Source organism: Neodiprion lecontei, chromosome 2 (assembly GCF_021901455.1).
Source record: "Neodiprion lecontei isolate iyNeoLeco1 chromosome 2, iyNeoLeco1.1, whole genome shotgun sequence".
Lineage (NCBI taxonomy): Eukaryota > Metazoa > Arthropoda > Insecta > Hymenoptera > Diprionidae > Neodiprion > Neodiprion lecontei.
The window spans coordinates 25,986,290-26,011,397 of record NC_060261.1 but is presented as its reverse complement, the minus strand read 5'-3'; the positions used below and the strand labels follow the sequence as shown (position 1 = coordinate 26,011,397).

The 25,108-nt window shown below is 37.7% G+C and overlaps 2 protein-coding genes across 9 annotated transcripts in view; both read left to right on the top strand.

Moving 5' to 3' along the window:
• Positions 1 to 16,722, top strand: part of LOC107227399 (alpha-aminoadipic semialdehyde synthase, mitochondrial) — an 83,146-nt gene extending 66,424 nt beyond the window's left edge. For all 5 annotated transcript variants that reach the window (XM_046731642.1, XM_046731640.1, XM_046731639.1 and 2 more), the window contains 6 exons: positions 1,916 to 2,279; positions 2,361 to 2,683; positions 6,502 to 6,751; positions 14,650 to 14,913; positions 15,007 to 15,388; positions 15,980 to 16,722. In XM_046731642.1, the coding sequence (XP_046587598.1) occupies positions 1,916 to 2,279; positions 2,361 to 2,683; positions 6,502 to 6,751; positions 14,650 to 14,913; positions 15,007 to 15,388; positions 15,980 to 16,095 (1,699 nt within the window). In that variant the 3' untranslated portion in view covers positions 16,096 to 16,722. The remainder of the gene's footprint in view (positions 1 to 1,915; positions 2,280 to 2,360; positions 2,684 to 6,501; positions 6,752 to 14,649; positions 14,914 to 15,006; positions 15,389 to 15,979) is intronic.
• Positions 16,723 to 21,365: 4,643 nt separating this feature from the next.
• On the top strand, positions 21,366 to 23,047 carry LOC124292924 (THAP domain-containing protein 1-like). Of its 4 annotated transcripts, XM_046731650.1 has the most exons (6): positions 21,366 to 21,419; positions 21,515 to 21,596; positions 21,813 to 22,055; positions 22,123 to 22,298; positions 22,502 to 22,612; positions 22,843 to 23,047. In XM_046731650.1, exons 2-5 carry the CDS (start codon positions 21,535 to 21,537, stop codon positions 22,597 to 22,599), a joined length of 579 nt encoding a protein of 192 aa, XP_046587606.1. In that variant the 5' UTR covers positions 21,366 to 21,419; positions 21,515 to 21,534; the 3' UTR covers positions 22,600 to 22,612; positions 22,843 to 23,047. The 4 variants fall into 4 exon arrangements, 2 of the variants coding, with proteins under 2 accessions (XP_046587606.1, XP_046587607.1); XM_046731651.1 differs by lacking the exon at positions 22,502 to 22,612; XR_006902886.1 differs by lacking the exon at positions 21,515 to 21,596 and having other exon boundaries at positions 21,384 to 21,419.
• The last annotated feature ends 2,061 nt before the right edge of the window (positions 23,048 to 25,108 follow it).

The window sequence follows — 25,108 nt, the reverse complement described above, 5'->3', positions numbered from 1 at the left end:
GTATACAGAAAACAAAATACAAAATAAATAGAGCACACTGCGGTTGACATTCATTTTGAGGTTATAATGCACTTATGAAAACTTTACGTAAAACAATTCTTCAGAATCCCAATGAATTACACATATTTATGAAAGAGGAGCCACGAGTAAATCTTATAAATTTAGACTAATATGATATACTGAAATATACGAGTGATATGAAACATGACTTTTCTGCGACTTTCACTTCGGGTGCTTCAGCTCCAGTGAAATTTTCATTTTTACGGAATAAATCTGCTACCATACCCATACCAACTTTTCGTAAATTGTTTGAGGTTGCTTTTCAGAAACCAATGCTGGTCATAATTTCGTAAAAACTCTAATTATACGAACGAAAGAAAGATTTGAATCACATATAAACAGCATGGTCCGCGCATGGGTAATATACCGCTGACCTACTCTGTGTCGTCAGTTACAGTATCAGCCAATCAGGAGCCGTGTAGCCTCACGCTCATTTTTGTCGTATTGTTGTGGATTTTTTACAAAAGTGAATCGTATACACGGTCGTATATACAGGTCTGGGAACTCCCATATATTTGGTATACCTCACAGTGTGCCTCTATCTGAGGCACATGTTTTCCACATTGGCCGCAAAAGCGCGGAGCGCTACAATCTCGGGGGCACGTGTGTGACAGAGACAGAGCGATATAGACCGTGGCGGGGCTGTAATGCGCGCATGCCCCTCCGTCACTAGCGACGTGGCGAAATTTGGAAATGTCGGCCTCAGTTAGAGGCACAGGTTTTTCGACGGAGTGCCCAGACCTATATACACGACCTTGATCGTATACAGTACCACGTGATTCTAGTCATAGATTATAGATAGATCGGTATACTTACTTATTTTCATCTCCACGCATGTTTTGTATGGTTCAACCGTTTTTCTATACCATTTTTATACTCACAAAAATTGTTTTAAACTATCTTTATCGCCATACAACGTCCAACGGTATATCATATATCCAGTCTAATAATAAAAGCCAAACGGCGCAAATTTTTGATAGAACTGATGATTTCGTCTAAGTTGAAAATAGTACAAATTATACATCTCAGCTCTCCGTTCACTGATTGTTTTGAAATAGAGCTGAAACGAAAGGTCTTGAAACCTATGTTCTAAATAAAATTGTGGAATGTCGCAGTTAATCGCAAAAGAGGAGAAATATATGATAATATTTTCCCCGTATAAGGCTTCTCTTTGCAGTAAAGAGACTGCGTCTCGCATGTGAATTATTTATCTATTATGTACTTGACGTGAAACACTTTCGTGTTTCTCGGTTCTGAGCAATATTGATTGCCGATGAATATTTCACGTAGACTATTGATTCACTTTGCAGGATATGCATTTTGACAGACAACGAGTTATAGGGCGAGTTTCAGAAGATTTTAATTCTAAAACGTAAAATTAATTTTTTTAGTCCGTTTTTATCCGTTTTCAATGTAGACCCTCCCCGGATGAGATGTAGTTTTGAGGTAGATGGTTTCCCCAATTATAGTAGAAAAGTTAATTTCCTTGTTCAGGAGTTGTAACATTGCGTAGTCGAACATACGTATACTGAAATCCCGATTTGTATCACATGACGTGTTATTCATGGCTGTGTTCACGTATCGCGCGCTAAATTTACGCGTTGGTGACATGTTTTGACAAAATCGAGTTTGTAAAAAACGGACTCTTAGTGTTATATTGCCGGATATTCATAACTTATTCTATAAATGAAGTTAGAATTTATTTCTATGCATCAGCCTACGAGTTTTTCGCAGTAATAAGACAGCCAAAGTCATGAAATCTATAAACAATGGTACTGAATACGAATTTCCAAAATCATTATGCTTATAGCAATATTATATTTAATACAAGACTAAACAAAATTTTTATCAACAGATTCATGAATGAATGTACGACCATAGACACGCCTTTCTGTTTGTACGACGCTGATCGCAATAAAGATACGAAATCGTTCAAAGGACCTGGAGTCTTGGTTTGCTCCATAGATAATATGCCTACTCAGCTGCCAAGGGAGTCGACAGACTTTTTTGGAGATTTGTTGTACCCGTATGTACCTGACATTATCCAATCCGATGCAAGGAAACCACTCGAAGAACACAACTTCAGCCCAGCTGTGTATGGGGCAATAATTGCATCTAATGGTCAATTGACTCCCAACTTTGAATATATCCAAGAATTGAGACAGGTGAACGTTCGTAGTCGGCACAAAACAGAATGTGGGGAAACACAGGATAAGAAGGTAGTACTAAAAAATTGAGCAACTTGTTATTTCAAATATACAATTGAAAAATGAATCATATGTTCGAATGGTTTGAATTAGGTACTTGTATTGGGTGCTGGATACGTATCTCCACCATTGGTTGAATATCTTCACAGGGACAAACGTATAGGAATTATTGTTGGCTCGCAATTTAAGGATGAAGCTGATGCTTTGGCAAACAGATATCCGGGTGTCGAATCAGTGTTCCTCAACGTCTTAGAAAGACCTGACACATTAAGAGAGTTAATCGATATGGCAGATGTGGTGGTATCTCTGCTGCCATACTCTCTACATCATGTAATTGCAAAAACTTGTATTGATACGAGAACACACATGGTAACAGCAAGTTACCTCAATGATCAAGTCAGAGCCCTGCATCAAGAGTGAGTATTCACATCTGTCAGTGGACTGTAATAACCTCAATTCAGAAGTAGATAGCAATCATCCCGTAAAGCACAAGCTTGATAATTTGTTATATATGCATAGACTAATCCATATAATGCGATACAATAATTAATTATTTATTATATGGCTGCCTTGATCGAGGGACTAAAAACGGTAAATAAACGGATTGCTTAGTCAAGAAGAACGTTGTTGGTTAAAAGAACGTCAACATCGCATCGTTGACTATTTTGTTGCAACGCACAGTGGTCCAAAAGCCCGAATTCTTGGCCAAAACCCCCAAAACCGAAAGTAATCATCCGAGGTAAAGCTTCACATATTTGTCAATAGATAGCATTAGAGCTTTGAAATCCAAAAGGGCAGATGTTCATATTCATTCCATGGCCTGTGGTAAACCCTTGAAAGTGACCATTGCATTGTCGAGACTCGCGCGAGACTGTGGTGTGTGCACGCTTTCGAGCGCGCGAAAAAAAAGGCTGTAGTTTTTTCAATTTTCATCAAAATCGAGTCAACCAAAATGGATGTTATTCCTCAAGGTAAGTGAATTACACAAATTTTGTGAATGAACCAAGTTTCAGAATTTATGGCGATGATATTAATGATGCAATACGAGTGCTGCAAAATAACCTATTTCATTGAATTGCATTACTATCTGTAGAGAATTAGTTATGATCCCCGGAGATCCTGCGGAGATCTCAACGATTCCTAGTGTGAAAAAGTACAGAGAATGTGAAACCGTTGGCATCGCCTGCTCTTTTTTGCTCCATTGGTCAAAAATACGCATTCTTTGAAGCAGTGTTTTGTCGACTCGGTCGGAGCCTCGTGGCCCGCCTCGTGGGATTAGTGTAGCGGGGCGACGCAGACAACGTCATTCATCAAAACGACATCGATGATGAGAATTCAGATAGCGATTAGTATGTATCTTTAAAAATTATGTTATTTTGTTTTATAAGAAAAAAATCTGTATGAATTAAAGAAATTAATTTACAAAATATCACTTTTAACAAAGTTGTACCATTTTTCACGAAATATTCCCGCCATTTTCGGTCCACCATTTTTAATTTCGCATTTTTTCATTCGTTTTCGGAATCGGCGACCCCAAAAACATTACTAGTATGAATTTCAGCGAATTGGTATCATTTTTCGCGAAAAACATCTGCCATTTGACGTCCGCCATTTTCAATCTTGCATTTTGTTTTTTTTTCGGAATCAGCGACCCAAAAAACATTTGTACTATGAATTTCTAAAAATTCGTACCATTTTTTGTAAAAAATATCCGCCATTTCGGGGCCGCCATTTTGAATTTCGCATTTTTGCATTTGTTTTCGGAATCGGCGACCCCAAAAACATTACTAGTATGAATTTCAGCGAATTGGTATCATTTTTCGCGAAAAACATCCGCCATTTAACGTCCGCTATTTTGAATTTTGCATTTTTGTTTTTTTTTTCGGAATCAGCGACCCAAAAAACATTCGTATTATGAATTTCTAAAAATTCGTACCATTTTTTGTAAAAAATATCCGCCATTTTGAATTTCGCATTTTTGCATTCATTTTCGAAACCAGCAAGCCAAAAACCGATATTGTCGATGCGTTTGCCCATTACTTTTGTAGCGTATTTGATGTGTCTAGCACAGCCCTGCCGGACAATCTGCTCGATGTCAACCGTTCCTGTTTTGCCTTGTCGGGCGGGCATGTCTAGAAATCCCTGAAGCGGATATGCTACCTCCTCTTCCGGCGCTCAAGCCAAAACTTCCAGCGGGCACTAATCAGATTCCCTGTTTCGAGGCTCGTGCTGTTCGCAGGTCTTTGCTAAGCCTCTATGTATGCGCTTTTTATCACCCTGTTACAACACGGGTTCATGCCAGGTCGGGCTACTACCACCACCGATATTGCACTTTTCTGAAACACGGTATGCACAGCGCTTGGCCGCAAAAAGATTTTTCCAAGGCTTTTGACAAAATTGACCATGTGATCTTGCTAGATAAGCTCTCGGTCTGTGGCTTGCATAATTGTCTTGTTAAGCTTCTAGAGTCCTACTTAATGGATCGGTGTCACATGGTTGAGCTTTGTGGTCATCGGTCTGATCAAATCTGGATCGTTTGCTTTTTAACATTTTTATCAATGACATTATATCATCGTTAAGCTGTGAGGCTCTTCTGTATGCCGATGACCTTAAAACTCTACCTCGTTATCCACTATCCAGCTGACTGCGTAGCCCTTCAGGGTGATCTAGATTATATATCATCTTGGTGTCAGTGCAATCGCTTACCACTAAACATTAGTAAGTACAAGATTTTATCATTCTCGCGCACTGATACCACAGTCTCCTTTAGCTACCGTATAGGCAGTACTGCCTTTGTCAGAGTTAGTGTGACCTCTGACTTAGGCATTACCTTTGATTCTAAGTTTCTGCTGCTCACCATATCTCGGCTATGGTTTCCATTCGACTAAAATGCTGAGATTCCTGATCAGGACCTTCAGAGCTTTTAAATCCCCGTTAATTGTGCAAACGCTGTATTACTCGTTTGTTCGCTCTAAGCTTGAATACGGCTCCCTTATCTAGTATCCCATGCTCGCGCGCGACATTAAGGTAGTTGAAGGTGTCCAGAGGAACTTCCTGAAATACCTAGTGTTCAGGAAGGACTCTGTTTATTTCCGTCGTGGTGTCAACGACGCTGGCTTGTGCGCGCATTTTGGGACCCCCCCCCTCCCCCCCTTTAACTTGGCGCAATGTTGCTTCCGTTTCTTTTTTGATTAAACTTGTCACTGGTTATGTAGATTGTTCAGATCTAATGGCCCTTCTGGCTGTTCACGTCCCTCGAATTTCAGCCCGTCATAGAACCTTCTTTCAGCTTGTCCGTATACACTGCAACATTGATTTGCGCTCTCCACTATGTGTAATGTGCAATAATTATAATAATCTTCCAGACACCTGTGACCCTGGTGAAGTCAATCTATCTTGCTTCCTGAGTTTAGCACGCGCGTTTTTTCAAGCTTGACTTTACCAATTATTGAAAAAGCGTATCCACCAAATACAAAACCTTCTATCTTTATCTATTTTTTCGACTCTTAGTGTAGATGAACGTTTACAGTATTTTTGTAGCGAATGCCGCATAAAACAAAATTATACGCCCTTTCTCCAGATACGTCCTTATACCATTAGTTACGTGATATGATATATTTCGAAAAAAAAAATTGGGCTTACACGTCTTTCTCTCATAAAGGGTTGATCCTTACTGCCTATAACATATAGAAGAACAAAGAGCCTAATGGCGCTTCACAGAAACAGTAATTTGATCTGTCAGTCGAAGAAAGAATTATGATTCCGTTTTAGAATTCGAAAACTCAAAGTCTAATATAAATAATACTCTTTTCGCAAAGATACAACTTCCATAATTATTGTGATTTCATAAGTATTGTGAGGGCCTCGCGAAGTAGACGATTCGAATTACACGAGTTGATTTGTGCTAACTGTGGCGATTCGAGTGTTGTACCCGTGTTACTGTATGAGAAAAGTTTACTATAAGCACTGCTGGGTAATATTTAAAATGGTTTCATTTAAAACAGGCATTTAAAATTTAAATGGCATTTCGTATTTAACATTTTAAATATTTAAATGATGTTTTTAAAAGCATTTTCCATTTTCAATTTTAAATTGATCTATTGAAGCATTTTACTCAGCAGACTCGCATTGTATCATGTATGAAAGAAAAGACGCATACCTATAGGTAACAAATAAGAGAAAGGTAAGCTTACAAATTGCTTTCAATTGTTTAATCGTGATTATTTCAATGCAGTGCAGAATCCAAAGGTGTGACAATATTGAACGAGGTGGGTCTTGACCCAGGGATCGATCACCTATTGGCAATGGAATGTATCGATGACGCTCGCCAAGCTGGGGGGAAAATTGAATCTTTTGTTTCATGGTGTGGAGGACTGCCTGCTCCAGAATGTTCCTCGAATCCATTGAGATATAAATTCAGCTGGTCACCGCGTGGTGCATTACTGAACACTCTTTCACCGGCAAAATATCTTCACCAAGGACAGGTCAATTTCATTACATCTATGTTCTTATCTTTACATACCTATGTACTTGATGTTTAATTAGTAAAATGGTTAGCAATAAGTACAACGAAAAGGCAATTACTCTTCAAATTTCTGCGTTTCGTATCAACTATCATAGTACGTTTTTTTGGTGAAATTTCATCAGCTTTTCGGTGCTTTTTTCAAACATCCTGTTTCCAGAAACGTCAATCAAGTTACGCCATGGAGAGATTTTCAAAACAAGGCTCCCACGAATAGTACTGCCATTTGAATGGATAAGATTACGCATAGTTACAGAGACTTTGATATTTTCTTAGGTCCATTATTATTCTAAACTGCCAGATTCTACAAATAATTCAGTTTTGGTGTATATAAACTTTTTATATATACTGTGAATCTCTCTTAAAGCGTGCCGTTCTAAGGGATACACCGCACTAACACCAACGAATGCTCAACTTTTACGTCAGTCAAACGCGGAAAGCGAATGCGACATGTTGCGTGTGTTAAAGTGCGGAGAGATTTTAAACAATTGAACCAATTACAATTATTAAAATACAGTACAATCTCCCACTAGTACCACTTCCCTTAATCCATGCTCATATGTAAGTAAATGGAACACAAAAGTACGAAAGTTACACTTTTTCGAGCGGTACTATTGAGAGGGTCGAGAACTAATTCTCGAGAACGAGCGTTTGTAGTCAGAGTGAGGGAACTGAGATTCTAAGAAACGTGATCCCCTCACAGCCCGTGAGCGCCTCTTTTGAGAGGTTGCCCTGTAAGCGGCAATTGGGTATTTGCATGATTTTTATATTTCTTAACTTTTGATGTTTTTCGATTCTATAAATTTTTTTAGAATTTTTGAAAAAAAAATATTTTGTTTTTGTTTATAAGTATTTAAATAATTTAATAAATAAAAAAAGGCAATATTTAAATGAATAAGTAGCTCCATCTCGCGTATGTGACGTCACAATGCTGAATTTTTTTGAAATTTTTAGCGCCAAGTTCTCCTGTAAGCACGGCGTACGTGTAATCAGCTGTTGCTCTGTGTTGTGATTGATGAAAAGAACGTCTGATAGTGCTGTTTATTATAAACTAAAGTTATTAAATTATTTAATATGTCATTAAAAAACGATTTTTGTTGGTGTATAGTACCAACTTGTAACGGTTTTTTTTTTTTTGAGGTTCAACCGATACGTTTTGATTTTATGTTATATTAGAAATCTAGATACATTCAATAAACAAAATACATTAAATCAGGAGGAAACAATGTAGAACACAGATTTATTGAGTTTTGGTATAACCTTTTAAAAGAACAGGCAATCATAGAAAATCTCATTCACTCTTTCATTCACACGTTAAAATTACTCAATGCGATTACCGACGTTTTGTATATAATTATTCGGGTAAAATTTTTGTACCATATTAACGAAAGACTGGCTCTCTTTTCCTTTATGGTTCAAATTTAAAAATGATTCTAGTGAAAGAATGAATCTACTGACAAAGGACTCTAAATTATGGTGAGATTACAATAAAGTTAACAGACGAAGATATAAAATACTGACTTAAGAAGGCTATTACAGATTTGTGGCACAATCCACCTACAAATCAGTAATGAAAAGATGACTTAGCTCGGAATATCTCTGATGAAGAGAGGTGGCCTAACGGCTCCGTAGATGATCATGGATGTTGAAGTTCTTTGATATTCCTTTTATAGAATCGGTCTTCACCGATTATACTGCGTGGTCGTTCGTCGATCAGATATTTGGATTTGTTCCTTAGGCTCACAGGCTCCGAAAGATTGGGATTGCGTTGGGTTACACTTCTTGTATGAATCGTCGTCTCAAATTTTTTTTTTTTTTTTTTTTTGGCTGGTTTTGTTTTCCCAAATGTTAACGAAATTATAAGAATGTGAATATGACAGGACTAGACTTTATATCGACCGTTCGCTTCGACCCCGGTTCGCAGAGAGAGAGAGAGTTACACTTATTTCACCGGATAGGTGATCTTGACCGACGTGACACCTAGAGTTAAGCGTTTGCCCTTTATTTTGAAACGTTGTATGTGCTTAAGGCGCGTACATACGAATTACTTTATATTCTATGTGACTCGCATGTAATATCGTTACAAACTTGTGAAAATACTCAAACTAATGCTTGCTTAACATTCTTAGTATAATAACATTGACGTGATCATAACCTCCACACAATTATCCGTGTGAGTTAAAAAAAAAAAACACCACACAAAAATTGATTTCTATTTTAATTATTTTCACCGAAGTCTGACATTAATTATACAATGTATCAAACTTAAAGTTTAAAAAACTTACTTAAAATTTTTTTAGCGCTAGAAAATATTGTACATTACTCTTTGTGGATTCAAATAAACGCGCCAGTAGCAGCACAATGACGTCAAACCAATCACATTCCGTTTTATGTCACGTGACTTTTATGTGATTTAGGACCACTTTTATTTATTAAATTATTTAAATATTTATAAACAAAAACAAAATATTTTTTTTTCAAAAATTCTAAAAAAATTTATAGAATCGAAAAACATTAAAAGTTAAGAAATATAAAAATCATGCAAATACCCAATTGTTATTGCGGAACGAATCAATTTTGTAGAGAGTATACTGTAATGGAACAGAAAATGAGGCAAGTGATAACAGCATGTGAGTGAAACGGTGTCTGATGAAATAAATTTTATTACAAGTCAATTCGCTACAGTACAGTGAGGAATTAGTTTAACAACAATCGAGCCAGCACGTTGATTATTAAATCAATTTAGAATTGAAAACGAAATTCGATACAATGATAAATTGAACCTACCTACATTTGAAAGTTTTACACGTTAAAATTACAAATTGTCACAAGAGTGAAACAAACATAATAAAGTCGGGATTTATCAATTAAATTTAAATTACGAACAGTTTCAAATTCATTCAAGGAAATAGATCGACAAAAAATGTAATTCTACAGCATAAAGCATAGTTGATCGACAAATCCTTTCAACGTTCCTGGCCCAGCCTGGTAGCATACAAAGAAACATGGTGTCATTTGTCGAAACTTCCATAATTGGTTGTCGTCGAATAAGTGCGAAGCAATAAATTGAATACGTACTGCACAATGCAAGGAGATGTATTAGAAAAGACATCGAGCATTGTTAGAGAGATCACAGTAAAAATCTATCATTTCAAAAAATCAGTCTTGAAGAGATATTGTCATTAGAATACACAGCAGTCTGAAGCATTGGTTATGAAGAACTTCTTTTACCGGCGTGGTCAGTTGATTGGTTGATCATACGGGAAACTGCTAATACCTCTATACCCGGCTGACCCGGCAAACTGTTACGAAAAATAACCCAGGGCTATCAGTCTTTATATACATATTCTCAGTCAAGGATGTGATGGGTAATGAATTATTCGACTGCGCATTATCGGTCGGCGCTGGTACATCTTGCTTAGCAGCGCTGCCAGTCGGCTGCCATATACAGGCCTACCCCCAGTCAGAACAGTCAAGTTCGGTCTCCTGGGTATCTAGTCTTCTTGCCTACGACTTAAAAGTAGTCTTTTCAGTACTCCGGGTATACGCATTCGCAGACTCACTCAACTGTCGGATATATAAACAAGTACTTTGTCCATGGAAAACATGCATGGAAAAATGCGTAAAACATGCTCGCTTTATATAAATATATTTACTTATATAATTTCATTAAAAGTAATGGGAATATGAATTTTCTGTTTTACTACAGAAAGGTTCTCAACTAAACAAAAAATGAACTGAATTCGATTATGTGATTCACAAATGTATAATTGAATTCAATCAACCTTTACCAATTAATTGTTGATTTTTGAATTTTTAAACTGAAAATTATAATTGTTAATTATGCGTCCCAAAGCTCAGCTTTTATTTTATCCCGAATTTGATCGGCATTGTGTTTTGAGCAAATAAATAACTTCAAAACACGATTGCCGCGCCAGCTCCTGGTGATAAACTAAACCAATAATTCTCAGAATCAACCTAACCTCAACTATGAGTACGAGTGACAACGATTCAGGAAATTTAGGCCCTTTTTCATTTTAAACATACCGGTGTGTAAAACGGACTGTAAAATGCCATTTTACGCTTACGGAGGGCAGAAAATTTATTTCATTAGACATCGTTTTACTCACATGCTGTTCATTTGCCTGATTTTCTATTCTGCTAGAGTACACTCTCCACAAAATCCATACATTCCGCAATAACAGTTGTCAGTTATTATAATAATTGTTGTTAGTTCGGTTATACCGATCGTTAATCACGGATCGTGAGATCTCCACGATCTCTTTTGTATTGATTGCGTCCCGGAATTAATTCTAACCTTTCCGTGTATCAACACACGCCATCGACATTATCAAGTTGGCAGCATTCGCCCGCCCCGTTCAGCTCACGTAAAAATTGAGTATGTGGTGATACAAGTGGACCCCGTCACTTGGAACGGTACGCTTCAAAAGAGATTCACGTTATGTATACTGTGAAGAATTGTCATAAAACGTGCATTCGACACTTGCTATAATCTCATTGTGTAATAGATAGTGAACTTGCACTCAATTGTGTACGTACAGAGCGCACAGTGGTCCTAAATCCCAAATCGCTGGACAAAAATCGAAAAATGAAGTTTCTATTTAAGGAATTCTAAGTATTGGGTCAGGTAGAGGAGTTACTAGCGTCCCTTTCAAAGGTCGGGAAATAGCAGATGTTGCGTTTAGCCGTTGGGATCTCATTCGTAACGGAGCGCGCGAGCAGGTAGCGTCGGTTGTGCGCTACGCTCTAACACTTCGGCTGTGCTAAAAGTGTATTAACTTTGAGTAGAATTCAGCTATTTCAATTCTACAAAATGGAATCTCCTGGAAGTGAGTACATTTTCTATATCAGTACAGGTTTTCATATCAACCCCACACCAAGCAACAAAAAATGTAAACATCTACTGTGTATTCACGGGCCCGCGACGAAAAAAAATTATGTTTACGTAGAGTAAAAGTTAATAATTAAACATAATTAAGTAACCGGATGGGTTTCATATCATTCTTTAGACTCTTGAGTATTACGTAACCAAAGATTAGCTGCCTACGACTGCCTTTTCCGTTTTGGTGATTTTTTTTATAAATGGATGTGGGAATTGACCTCAGGCTCGGCGGCGGCGCGGCACAGCGCGCGGCGCACGACTGGCACGAAGTCAAGGGATTATTTCCGCCCAATTTGTTGCTGAAAATTGTTGTTTACAATATTATTATTCTATTTTTTACAGCGTTGTAGTATTATTATTAACTCTCTAAAATTATATATCGTTATCTCATCATTGAATTCTTTTTTTCTAGGCTCGCAGACACACAGTGAAGTTCGCCATACTCGCGAGGAAATATTTCGCTTAGTTAAGAAGCATTTGAACGAAAATGCAAAGGAAGCTCATGAAGTCATCGAGAATCATTTGTCTCAAAAACTATGCTGCTTGTACACGTTATCAAAGACTGAGAAATAAACGATTCATCAATTATTGTATTCCATGCGAACGAAGTGGTAACAAGCTAGGAGGACCGAGGCTGTGTTTCTTCAAAAAAATACGGATTGGTTGAGCACATTCGTCGTCTTTGGGAATTATGAGGTCGGGAACTCTATAGAAAAAGAAGAATCACCTACAGTTCGCGTTCGTGATCGCCCTACGAAAAGCTTTGAGAACTCGGGCGAACGGACGAAACGAAGAAAAATCGGAAATATACGTACGTAACCAGTCCAGTACCGAAGAGCTTGCCCTTGCCACTCAGATGAATCTTCGAGCTGAAGGAAAATTGGATGCCACAAAGGTAATCCAAGATGTCACCGTGGGTAGTCCTACTAGAGCTTCGAAATGCAGGCAATCTTTACGTACTGTTTCAGCAGATTGTTATTCCGATGATACTGCTCTGTCTCTAATGATTGAGTATCATATGTCAAAACATATGTATCAGGGAATACGTTCCGGGGCGCTAGAACTTAACTCGAAAATATATCCATCTTACAAATGTGTGCTGCAGGCCAAAAAAAAATGTTATCCGCCTAAAGATGATATAACCATAACTGGAAGTAGGGCAGAAGTGAAGCTTCAAGCACTGTTGGATCACACAGCGAGTCGCATATTGTCAGTGCAAGAAGACGTTTTGACTTGCCTCTCATCCGATAAAATTTCTGAAATGAATTTGATTTGCAATTGGGGATGCGACGGGACATCCGGGCAAAGCACTTTTAAACAAAAATTTATCAATGACGATAGAGGTAAATCGGATGCGACCATTTTTTTTATTTCGCTTGTGCCACTGCAGCTCATGTTTGTTGATGAGGTAAACAACAAAGACATAATTATTTGGCAAAATCCGCAACCCTCATCCCCTCGATTTTGTAGACCCATAAAATTCAAGTTCTTAAAAGAGACTGCAGAAGGAACGCAGGCTGAAGTAAACGGTATCAAAGAACAAATAAATCAGCTCCTAACTTTTCGTATGATTGTTAATGGAAAAGAAATTAATGTGATCTACAAATTAGCGTTAACAATGGCCGATGGAAAAGTTTGTAACTCAATCACATCTACTACATCTTCTCAACGATGCTATCTCTGCGGCAGTACATCAAAAGAGTTTAACGACATCGACAAAATGTTGAAGAAAAAGGTAAACGAAGATCATTTACAGTACGGAATATCTTCCCTGCACGCCTGGATTCGGTTTTTTGAGTGCCTTTTACATATTTCGCACAAATTAGAAATTGAAACGTGGTCCTCGAATAAGAAAAGCATCGAAGATCGTAAAAAAAATATACAAGAAGGTTTCCGGGAAAAATTGGGCCTGTTAATTGATCAGACAAAACGAGGTTTCGGTAGCACAAACGACGGGAATACCGCTCGTCGTTTTTTTCAAAATTCAAGCGTTTCTGCATCTATTACGGGACTAGATGAGGACCTAATAAAAAGATTTCACATAATCTTACAAGTGATATCGTGCGGTTTTGAGATAAATGTACAGAAGTTTGAAGAATACGCTCTTGCTACAGCCCGTAGATTCGTGCTATTATATCGTTGGTACCATATGCCCACTACTGTACACAAACTGTTAATTCACGGGGCGAAAATGCTACAATTTTCGATGCTGCCAATAGGACAGATGTCAGAAGAAGCCCGGGAAGCTTGTAATAAATACATAAAATCATTCCGACAAGATTTTTCCAGAAAATGTAGGAAGGACAATATGGAAGATGTTTTCTCGCGGCTTTTGGTTTCATCGGACCCTGTCATTTTCAGTTTACGTAAGGCAACCAAATCCTTATCCCGCGAAGCAGTTGCGTTGTTAAAGTCAGCTAGTGTTCACAATAATGAAGACGTTTTATGTAGCGACTATAGCGATAGTGATGACGATAGTTTTGCTGCGACTACAGATAGCGACTAATTTTCCCAACTTAAAAAATAGGTTTATTTATTAACAGTTTGTGTTTAATGTAATTTTTTATTAAATGAGTGAATATACTCGAAGTTGTCTTGTTTATTTCGATACTTGACCTATCTACTATATCCTACATACATATATTAGCATGTTCTTCTGTTCATTCAAAATAGATTAGTGTTCAGCGACCTCGAAAGCCCCTGAGTACCAGATTTCGTGAAGATTAATTGAATTTTGAAGACAATTTTCTGCCATTTTTGGCCCGCCATCTTGTTTTGTGAAAATTTGACTTCAGATTTGGGTTCAGCGCCCTTGAAAACCCTCGAGCACCAAATTTTGTAGCGATTACACAGTACCTTCTATTTTTGTCCGAAGATTTGGGATTTGGGACCATTGTAGAGCGTTCCTCCCCGTAGCTTAACCTTTGCAAAGTAAGACATGAATAAATGATCAACAGGTAGTGGAGATCTCCGGAGGTGGAGACCTCATGTCATCCGTGCAAGGTCTGAATTTCCTCCCTGGTTTTTCTCTAGAGGGTTTCCCAAATCGCGATAGTACTATATACAAGGAACTTTATGGAATTAATCATGCGACAACAATTTTACGGGGTACGCTACGTTTCAAAGGATATTCAGATACCATACAAGGAATGCAGCTGCTGGGTCTAATAGATCCAAATCCGCATCCGATTTTACACCCTAATGGACCAGATATCACTTGGGTAAGTTATGCTGTAATCACATCTTACGGTGAACATATCATCTGCGAAAATTGACAATCTTATATAACTTATTACTTGTTTTGATTGTACCAGCGTACACTGATTTGCAATCTACTGGGCTTGTCAAACGATAACATTTTCTATGAAAATTTGAAGACAAAACTCGCTGATAGAGTTGGTTCGGAGGATCGCATGCAGGCAATAGAGGATTTGGGACTTTTGAAGGAAGATTTAGTTCTTAAATTGAATACTCCACTTGATACACTCTGTAATTATTTATCGAAAAAACTTCGCCTAGAAGAGAATGAGCGGGATTTGATTATCCTTCGACACGACGTAGGTATCATATGGCCAGACAATAAGAGAGAGGAGAAAGGAATAAATCTAGTGGCTTATGGAAATCCGCAAGGACATTCTGCAATGGCTTCTGCTGTTGGGTATCTAGCTGGAATAGCGACGAAAATGATCATCGATGGTAATGAAATTGGTTGAAAATGTATTATAATTCGTCAACCCTCCACTGGCTGACCAAGTGCCAATAATAAGTGATAAACCAATATTGGCATAGGTGTAATTATCAAGTTATTTATAGAAAACATCTCGCCAACTAGTAATTGATGCTTTATAACTTTTGTTTCACGAATATTCATTGTTAATATTTTCAATCACTTTAATACGAAATCTAATATCGTATAGGTATAATTTGGTTTGGATTCATGCAAAAAAAAAAAAAGAATTCCTTTATTATGCCCTGAAAATTTTAATGATTTTTTGTCAATTATCACTGGGATTACAGTTTGAATTTTCACATTTTGGTAATGTCATTGTTTCGTATAAAGATTTGAAACACCGTGTGCAAGAAATAGTGAAACTTTCAGTACTTCATTTTCGGATGCCAGCATTGTCTGGAAATGCAATGCTTGAATGCTATTGAAAAAGTAACGAACTTCCAGGAACGACTTACCTTTGGCCCCCTTTTATTTTTTCATCCGACTTGTATGCCCCCTGTGGGTATAAAAGAGAGTGCATGTGTTTACTTCTGATCCCTATATATTTGACATTACAGGTGAAATACAGCAGAGAGGAGTCATTCTTCCGTTCACACCAGACATCTATCGCCCTATGCTCAACAGGCTGAGAGCTGAGGGTTTAGAGTCTTTTGAAACATCGAAATGGCTGTAAAGTTTTATGATAGAGCGTTCATCAGTCAATTTATAATTGAGGAGAAAGGCTCGTTTGGATACCATGTGATAGGGTAACAACATTGTTGGATACAGACTGATCGGAAGCAGCTTGAATAGACGCCAAAATTTATTTGATATAGTTCGATCGGACACCAGCGATTTCGATTTTAAAATTAAGAAAGGAATTAAATAAATATTTGAGCACTCGATCGGAACAAAAATTTGTCGATGAAATCCCGCCCAAGCGATGATCTTCGGAAGTACGGCATACACAGCTCAGTCCATCATCTTGGCCGAGTAGAGTACGGATCCACACGTGGCTTCAATATACGAAACACCTAACCTGTGTAATTCTTATTTCTACCTAAATCCCTTTACCTAAGTACAACATTATATTATATGAATGATATTTCATTGAATGTTAGCATTACATGTAACTTTCATAAAATTTATTCAGCAAATGCTCTAAAGACCTGTGTCCATGGAACACAACATTGTCCTATGTACATGGACAGACATAAGTAGGGGGGGGGGGGACTAATCACCTTCGTTTCAACTTTTCTGTTCTGTACTAATTCTGCTCATTTTGAGAATAAACGCTTTGTGATTATTCCAATTTCCAAAATCAAATCAAGTTCTGCCCTGAGAGCAACTCTCTTGTTTTTAGTTTAGCCCATAGCATAGTAACGATTTCCCATAATTCTTGTAGATCAAATCGTTATTATAATATTATTAACGAGACTTAAGCAGGTCACAATTAAGATTTTTCAACACTACTCTGCTCGGAAGGGCAAATCCGGGTTGACGTCCACGCATCTCGCATCTTCACAGACGAAAGACACGGCTTCTTGAGCCTGAGGCTCTAAGAGCCCACGGTTGCAACTTTGCGTATTAATGCACGCATTAATTAGCCAATGAGGTGTAAGATTGACCTGAAGCTGGACCTCTGAGTCAGCTCTTTCTGCTGAAACGAGACCTGGTTAATCCAACCGTTGTCAGTCTTATCATTTATATAATTGTAATATTGACAAAAGATATCTTAATGTAACTTTCACACGTACATTCATCCAGTATACTAATTACTCTATTTTAATTTGGCACTCTGGTGTAAGTGGTTTGTCATAATTATTGATGAAAAATACGTCTGAACAAAAGAGAGATTTTCAGGTTGAGCTACTGGTACTTAGCTCAGCGTTTCTTACCTCAGTTCTTGGTACTCGCTATGTGACCATTAATGTCATATAATATTGGAGACTACTACCTATTTCTACGTGACTTTTACTTATAGGGGTGAAACTGGTTGTTACAAGAATAAAAATATTTGCCTGATAACATGCGACTTGAGAAATTACTCTAAATCAAATGAAATTTTTAAACAGGTACACGGGGGTGTAAAAGCTGCTCGGTATCGTAGTGTGCTGCACTTGTAAGTTTCTCCTCTTCCGTCTCGCGTTTCACTCTGAGTGCCCATCTTAGCACCTTGTGCTTCATACACCTATTCCTAAATTCGCGAGCTTATCCATGCCATTTATCAATTACCCTGTAATGTGGCCATTTCGATGAACGCTACAAACGGCTCCCTGAACCCCAGGCGGGATACACAATAAGGGAAATCTGCAGATAGAGTAGATAAAGATAACTAGGACGAGGGTCACGCTGCCGAAACTCCCAGAGGGAACACTTTACAGTGTAGTGAATAAAATATTTCAGAATTTTTATTTAATTTTGTTTCGAATCAATGCGAAACAAGTGGAGGCTCGGCAGCGAATTCATCCCCTTCATCTGGCGACACCAACGCGGGAACCCTGGAGGACGGAGGGCGAGTGTGGAGCTATCATCGCGAACTGAGAAAATCCACGAGGCTACGAAGGGAGCGCCAATGTAGAGCTTTGCCGCGAAGGGGACCGAGGCGGACGAGACTTCCATTGTTGACCAACGAGTCATCAAGCTTAAGCTCGTCCCTTGAGTCATGGCGAAACTTTGCAACGTATTGTGACGTCCGGCCGTCCGCCACACGTCCTCCTCATCTTCTTCGACCACCTCTACCTGTTAACTCTTCCACATTCCTCATAATACCACTATATTCTCCATCCTGCCCTATTTCTATCCATTCTCACATTACTTGCTATCGCTCTTACTATGCTAGATCTATTCCCCACTATTCTGGATTCCCCCACCTTTCGTCCACTTGTACGATTTGTCTCAGGCCCATTTGTATTTCAACGTTCGACCAATCAACTTCTATTCCACTCTCTACCAAAGATACTTCTGCTGCAACGTTCGATAAATACACTTCTATTCCACTCTCCATCAAATCCATTCCAATTGCAACATTTAAACAATCCACTTCATTCAACTATATATTTAAAGTTGTCACTATTCCAATAAAGCATTTATAGATTTAATCATAAACCTTCATCACATCAATTCTTATTCCTTCCTCCATTCCTCAACTTGAGAGTAGCGACGAGATCGAACCCAAAGGTAACCGAAGTTTCAATGCTATTACGATAATGTATTCATCATTATACTTTTGGATTGATATTCAATTGCTTCAGCCTACGGAATCATCCGGTGAATTCGCTTACCTTCAGTGGTTTGAACTATCATAGTCTTGATATGCTCTTCCGGTAGCATTCCATATTGTTCCACATCAGAGATCTACATTGCCTCTAGATGTTTGTACATGTTGCATACAATACGGTGTTTCGGAAAGGATTTTATAATTTATACTGGATGGTTTGTATTCATGGTTTTAGAGGCTCCGCAGTCACTGATTTTATAAATTATTGCAATAATGCATATAATTCTATATTATATCGGTTACATGTCAATTGTATTACAGTCTTATTTTATCTCCAAGGCTATATGGTGTAGCAGAGGTTGCCTATAATGCGGCTCTAAATTCGATGTCGCAAGATGGTATTGTTAAGTATTATATAACGTTTGTATAGTATAGTGGGTGTCAGTCAATTATGGTGCTAATATAATGGTGTAAGTTAATTATAATGCTAATGTGATAATATTATAGCTTTCTGTAGTGCCAGGATTTCGTAATATGGGTTTAGATTCTCATTAATAACTTTTATTCTTACATTTCATACAGCGATATTTCGAATACATAGATGGTTGTTTGATACCTTCTGCTTACAAGGTTCTCGATCTTAAGCTGGGATTTCATGGGCAATAAAATGCAGCAACAACTTAATAATTCAATAGATGTTACTAATATCTGTCTAGTAATGTCACGCAGCAGCAGCGCTGCTCATAAAATGTCTTGCGTTTGCTGCTCTGCTGTTCGGATGAATGAGCTTCAAGCAGAAAAAACTTGCGCCGGAAGTGCTAGTCACTTTCAGTGCATTGCTGCTGCTGCTGCTGCTACTTTTTGTTGCCTATGAAATCTCAGCCTCAGGGTGACGGCCTATGTTTACACGAAACACAGATCATGGAAAGACTGAACGATAAATTTTCCTCGAAAACGATAAATTGTCCGCGGTACCCGCACTTTTGTCTTCTGATTGTCAATTCCGCTCCGATGCTCTTTTCCTTACCAGTCCCATGTAAGGAACGGACCGTGTAAATGTACTTTTAATTTTCTTTTATTTTCGAAAATGTAATTTTATTTGCATCATATTTCAAGTACAAAGGCACGATGAATTGAAATAAATACAAATCAAACCAAAATCCGTTGTAGAATTTTTGAGAAAAGCAAATGATAGGACATCGGAAAAATAAGCATTGGAACGGAACGACTTTCACTCCTGTCTTTTACAGCACTAGCTTCTGAACCAAATACATAGAATACGTAACCTCTGTTGAAACGTGTATTAAAGCTTGCTATTGTATTTTAAGAAATTTGTTGCAAGCAAAAAAATGTTCTTTAAAAATATGTATTTGTATTTTCCTTATTCGTTTTATTTATTGTTCTCGGTGAAAACTGCGACTACGTATACATTAGAACATAATCTGCCCAGATCGGGAAAATTTCACGGAATGTGGAACATCCATACGCATGGTGTAAAAATAAAACAGAACACACGGAGCGCAACTCAAGGGAAATTCACCGTACCACCTTTCCGTGACCCGTTTTCGGTGTGCACATGGGACTAAGGTCCCTAGATGAGACAGGTCAAGACACGCGTGTTCCAGTTTTTCTCACTATAACGTGGGCAAAAATGTTCTATGCGCGTTCGCCCAAAATATCTTATAAAAAATTTTAATATCAAACTTACATTACCGCATTAACCAGTTTTGACCAATCTTGCTGAATTTTTTGAGGTTAACCATTAACGAGTTGCGCCCTTAGTGTCCTGACGTTCACGAAATAAATAGAAGCACGTATATATTTTGAGGTTAATCATTGTGACGGGTCAGGAACACGGTCTTACATACAGGTCTGGCAACGAAGGTAGTGGGGGTGGTTCATTTCACGGCCGGTTATTTATCTCACTTTGTGGCCGCCAGGTCGGCGTTGTGATCGAGGGATGGATAATCGACGCGTGCGCAATGCAGCGCCAACCTAATAATAATATTATTATTGTTATTGCAAGTAATGAATTGTTATGAATGAAAGTAGTTAATATAAGTATTAGTATGATATAATTATTATGAATAATATATGTATGGAGACTAGAGGCAAAGAGTATCGTCTCCGTTTCCTATTTACAGCAGTCATTATTGAAATTTATGGTTTACTTGTCAAGTTATGGAATACTTGCATCGCTTGCGTTTGAATTAATCCAGGCGGTGACCTAACCGAATAAACCACCAAGTTTGATTAAACCCCAAGCGGGGCTATAACTTAAATATTAGAAAAAAATGTAAACAAATTATCTATATCAATCTCGTTCATTTGCGGGAAAAGAAAATATAAATTTCATCTGTATGTACGAATAATAAATCTGCGAAGGTAATAAATGAAATAAACGAATGTTGTTTGAAGAAACGGTGTTGTTTTTATTAGTTAACCAATTTCGATAATTTTTTACACCGCGGTACCGCACATGGTTCAACCACCTTTTTTTTTTAAACGCAATAGCGTTTCACGCGTATGTAAGACCGTGAGTATGACGCACGCGCTGAATTTAGGTTATATGCTTAATTTCAAATATAATTTCGGTGGCACATTTTCATCCCTACCCTACGTACATCCCTAGATAGCAGCGCCGCGATATGGCTATTTCAAACACTAAAAACCACGGACAACAAGACAACCACGCCGCTCTGTAGAAAATTGGCTTCGTTGCCAGACATGTATGTGAGACACTGATATATATATACACTGGATTGGATTAAGCGTGGTGCCGTCACGCCAATTGAACGGTAGCCATTTTGTACAGATTCTTGTCACTTCAGATATATATATGTATACGTGATATATGTATGCGTATATAATCGATTGCGATGGAAAATTACAGTAACAATTATTGAGGTAACAATGAGTACCTGCGTTTTTTGCAAAACAAAGCAATCAAAATATAGTGGGCGATCATTTCACAAGTGAGTATACAACGCTGAAGCGTTCTGCAAATGATAACTTGCAGAGGTTATGTCAGCATACGAAGTATTTACTAATTATATTTAACGAGTATTATAACGTACGAATCGTGTCAGTAAAAATTCACAATATTTGAATTATGAACCGATCTTATTATAATTGAAATTGAAAACTCGGGTATTATTGACTCAGGGATTAAATTATAATTCGATATGTAGATTTCCCGTGAAAGATGTGTTGCGCCTTCAGCAGTGGTTAAAAGAAATGAAGAGGAAGGACTGGAAGTCAAACCGAAATAGCACATTGTGTTCAGCTCATTTTGCAAATGACTGCTTTGATAGGACAGGATTCCTAATTACATTGAAAAAGAACAGTGTACCAACTATATTTGACAACCCAAAATCAGAGTGTTCATCTTGTCACCGATTAAGGGAATGTGGACATGGCTACTCATTGTTCAAGTAAGTACCGTTACTCAATGCAACATAACGTGTGAATTAATAAATTTAAATTCTGCATGTTATGTAGGTTCCCATTGGATGAACCTGATATTATGAAGCAGTGGATCGCAAATATAAACATTGGACCGTGGTCTCCATCAAGTGATAGCTTTCTGTGTTCCGACCACTTTGAACCCTCTTGCTTTCAGAAGAAAAGTAAAAATTATATAACTTTACCAAAAGGCAGTATCCCAACGTTATTTGGTAAGATCTGAAACTGTTAATCCCTTGTAGGTCAGAGAAAACTCAGTGTGCATAAAGACACGTTGATGTGATGCACTATTGCGTCAATGCCGTCGAAGCGGTTAATTACCTACAGATTATAAAGTGCTCTGTTACAGAAAAATCGTATGTGACACATTTCTGTGTATTTCCATTGTCGTTATTTATTAGTAACTTATCTGTAGGTGAAAACTTGCAGCAGACCGAATTTCAGGATGAATCCGATCGGCCCACCACAGTGAATGTAACCAAATTACATGATCACCTACACATTTGTACCTGATTTGCATGCTCAGGTATGTACATCTTTTTTATTTTCTTTTGATTGTGCTTGTAACTTTTTCTTCATGTGAATGGATTGTGGATTGATACTACTAATTATATTACGGTTGTGGTTTATCGCACGCAACTCTATAAAATGCCTTAACGTTTGCAAGGAAAGTTTTATTCTCCATATTTTTGAATAAAGTTTTTACTCACCCAATTCGATATAATTTAATTCAAAACTTTTTTTACATGTCTTAAGCTCCACTTTGATGATCAATGGATGGTAAATGGATTCCCTAACGGTTGAATTAGTGTTATACAAATGTTTGAATAATCCGTATGGAATTCAGCCCACCATAGGATAAAGGGTAATGGACGAAAACTTCTCAGAATTGAGGACTTCTTTTGAACATAAAGAAAAATCACGCTTAAATACAAGTTTTTCGTCATATTATTTAATGATCTTTTACACCATATAATTTTAAATAATAATATACTTTCGAAAAAATGATTTGTTCTTCATTTAATGTATCAAACATTATTTTACTCGTCAAAAACTTTTTTGTGTGACGAATATATCGTTGGATCAAAATAGCATATATTACGCAGTTCAAATCTAGCGCGCATTTTGTGACAACTTTCTGTACAAGATGGCGGAAATTCAATTGTTCAATTGGACGCACGAGCTTACACGTAGAGTATACGGTAATATCCAATCCAGTGTATATATATATCAGTGGTCAGAATAGTGTAACATCCGACCGGAACGTCCGTATGTTTTATCGACTATTATTACTGCATGTTACTTTTATCAACTAACCAAACTCGAAGTACGAGAATCTTGTAACCATAAGAAATTAAAACAACTGTCTAACTATTTGGAATATCCCTAGATGGAAATAACTATGAAATTCACTAGCCAAGGCTTAAAAACCATGTTACGAGATCTTCGTACCACAGAGAACTATAATACTATTATGCGTTATTATATATCACTATCACATTAACACTATAATTAACTAACACAATTATACCCAATTATTATATAGAACTCAGCAATGCCATTTGTGCATTCGGAGCTGAGAGCTATACTTAAGCAACATACGCTTTACTATATAGCCTGGAGTATAGAAGACTGTAAGACCATAGATAAATGCATAACCAATATAATGTAAAGATAGCACTGCTGCAACCCATAAAACCAGAGGCTGCAAAACCATCAAACCGTGAATGCTAATTACCCAGCATGAACTATACCTTCTTCCGCAACGCCGTATTGTAGGCAACACGCGCAACGTTTTGAAGGCAATGCAGATCTCCAATGTGGAGCCATACAGGGCCTTACCTAGAGAATACATTAGGAAACTTACCGACGAAACGAAAACGTTCTAGAAGCTTCCAAGCCGATTTATATCAATATAAGAATTAACAACTACAGAAGGGAATCATATACAAAAGCACACATGTAAACCTGCTCTAAAGCTATGAATCATCAAATTACTAAGTACCCTAAATCTGTTAAGATAGTTATAACACAAACAACTAAAGATATTCGCAGCAGCGTGATTCTAATAATGTTAAACAAATAACAAACTATGTTCATAAACAATTGCTATTGTACTCCAGGTTAACAACGACAGTAGTCGACTTTAATACATATGCAATTCTATATAGATACAACTATAAAACTAACAACGACAGTAGTCGACTATAATACATATACAATTCTATATAGATATAACTATAAAACTAACAAACGACAGGTAACCAAAATGAAATATGGGCTTTGTAACGAGCAAGATAGCAAAAACATTGAGAGGTAGACAGGTAGTTAAGTGGCTGAGGGGCGCCAGAAAGGGGGCTGGCGCCACAAAGGGGGCTGGCGACACAACGAAAAGCTCACGCAGTTCGAAGAACTACGGAACCAAGTCCACGCACCTACACCACCGCACCAAGTAGCGATATACCATACGTAAAAACCTACAATATAGTAATAGCTAAAGAAATAAGATCACAGGCGTGCATGCGGCGAAGATGTCGTGCCCTAATTAGAATTCCTAGAAAAGAGGGGAGGTGCGCAAAGGCGACCAAAAAACTAGAGAGGGGGATCGTTCTGCGCAACGATCGACCCCTATAAAAAGGGCGACCGATCACTCGATCGCTCTCTTGTGTTTCTACCTCCAGATTCGTCATCTAGTTCCGGTACAGTCTCGCGGTAAAATCCTTTAGCCTTTTGCATTAAAACTTTCATACAACGTTACTCTGCCCAAAAGTTCAGCGAGCTTCAACTCCATTTTTACTAAGTCTAAGATCTTACACTGTGTAACTCTGCGTTTGTGACTTTTAAATATCAAACTTATAAAATAAACCAAGTTAGTCAAAATATCCAAATATTAAAGTCAGTTATTCCGCTAAAACCTCTCACCAATCTACAAGTCATCGCATCCTGAATACTCTCAAAAAGGTAAGCCAAATTAAATCTTTTATCCAACAATTTCTCCCTCTTCGGTTCGTTCGACTAGAGC

Excerpts from the sequence above, each read along its gene's own strand:
- LOC124292924 (XM_046731650.1), top strand. The coding sequence starts at position 21,535 with ATGAGTACCTGCGTTTTTTGCAAAACAAAGCAATCAAAATATAGTGGG. Across the intron at positions 21,597-21,812 it reads AGTGGGCGATCATTTCACAA|ATTTCCCGTGAAAGATGTGT; the intron begins GTGAGTATACAA and ends TTCGATATGTAG. Across the intron at positions 22,299-22,501 it reads CAGTATCCCAACGTTATTTG|GTGAAAACTTGCAGCAGACC; the intron begins GTAAGATCTGAA and ends ACTTATCTGTAG.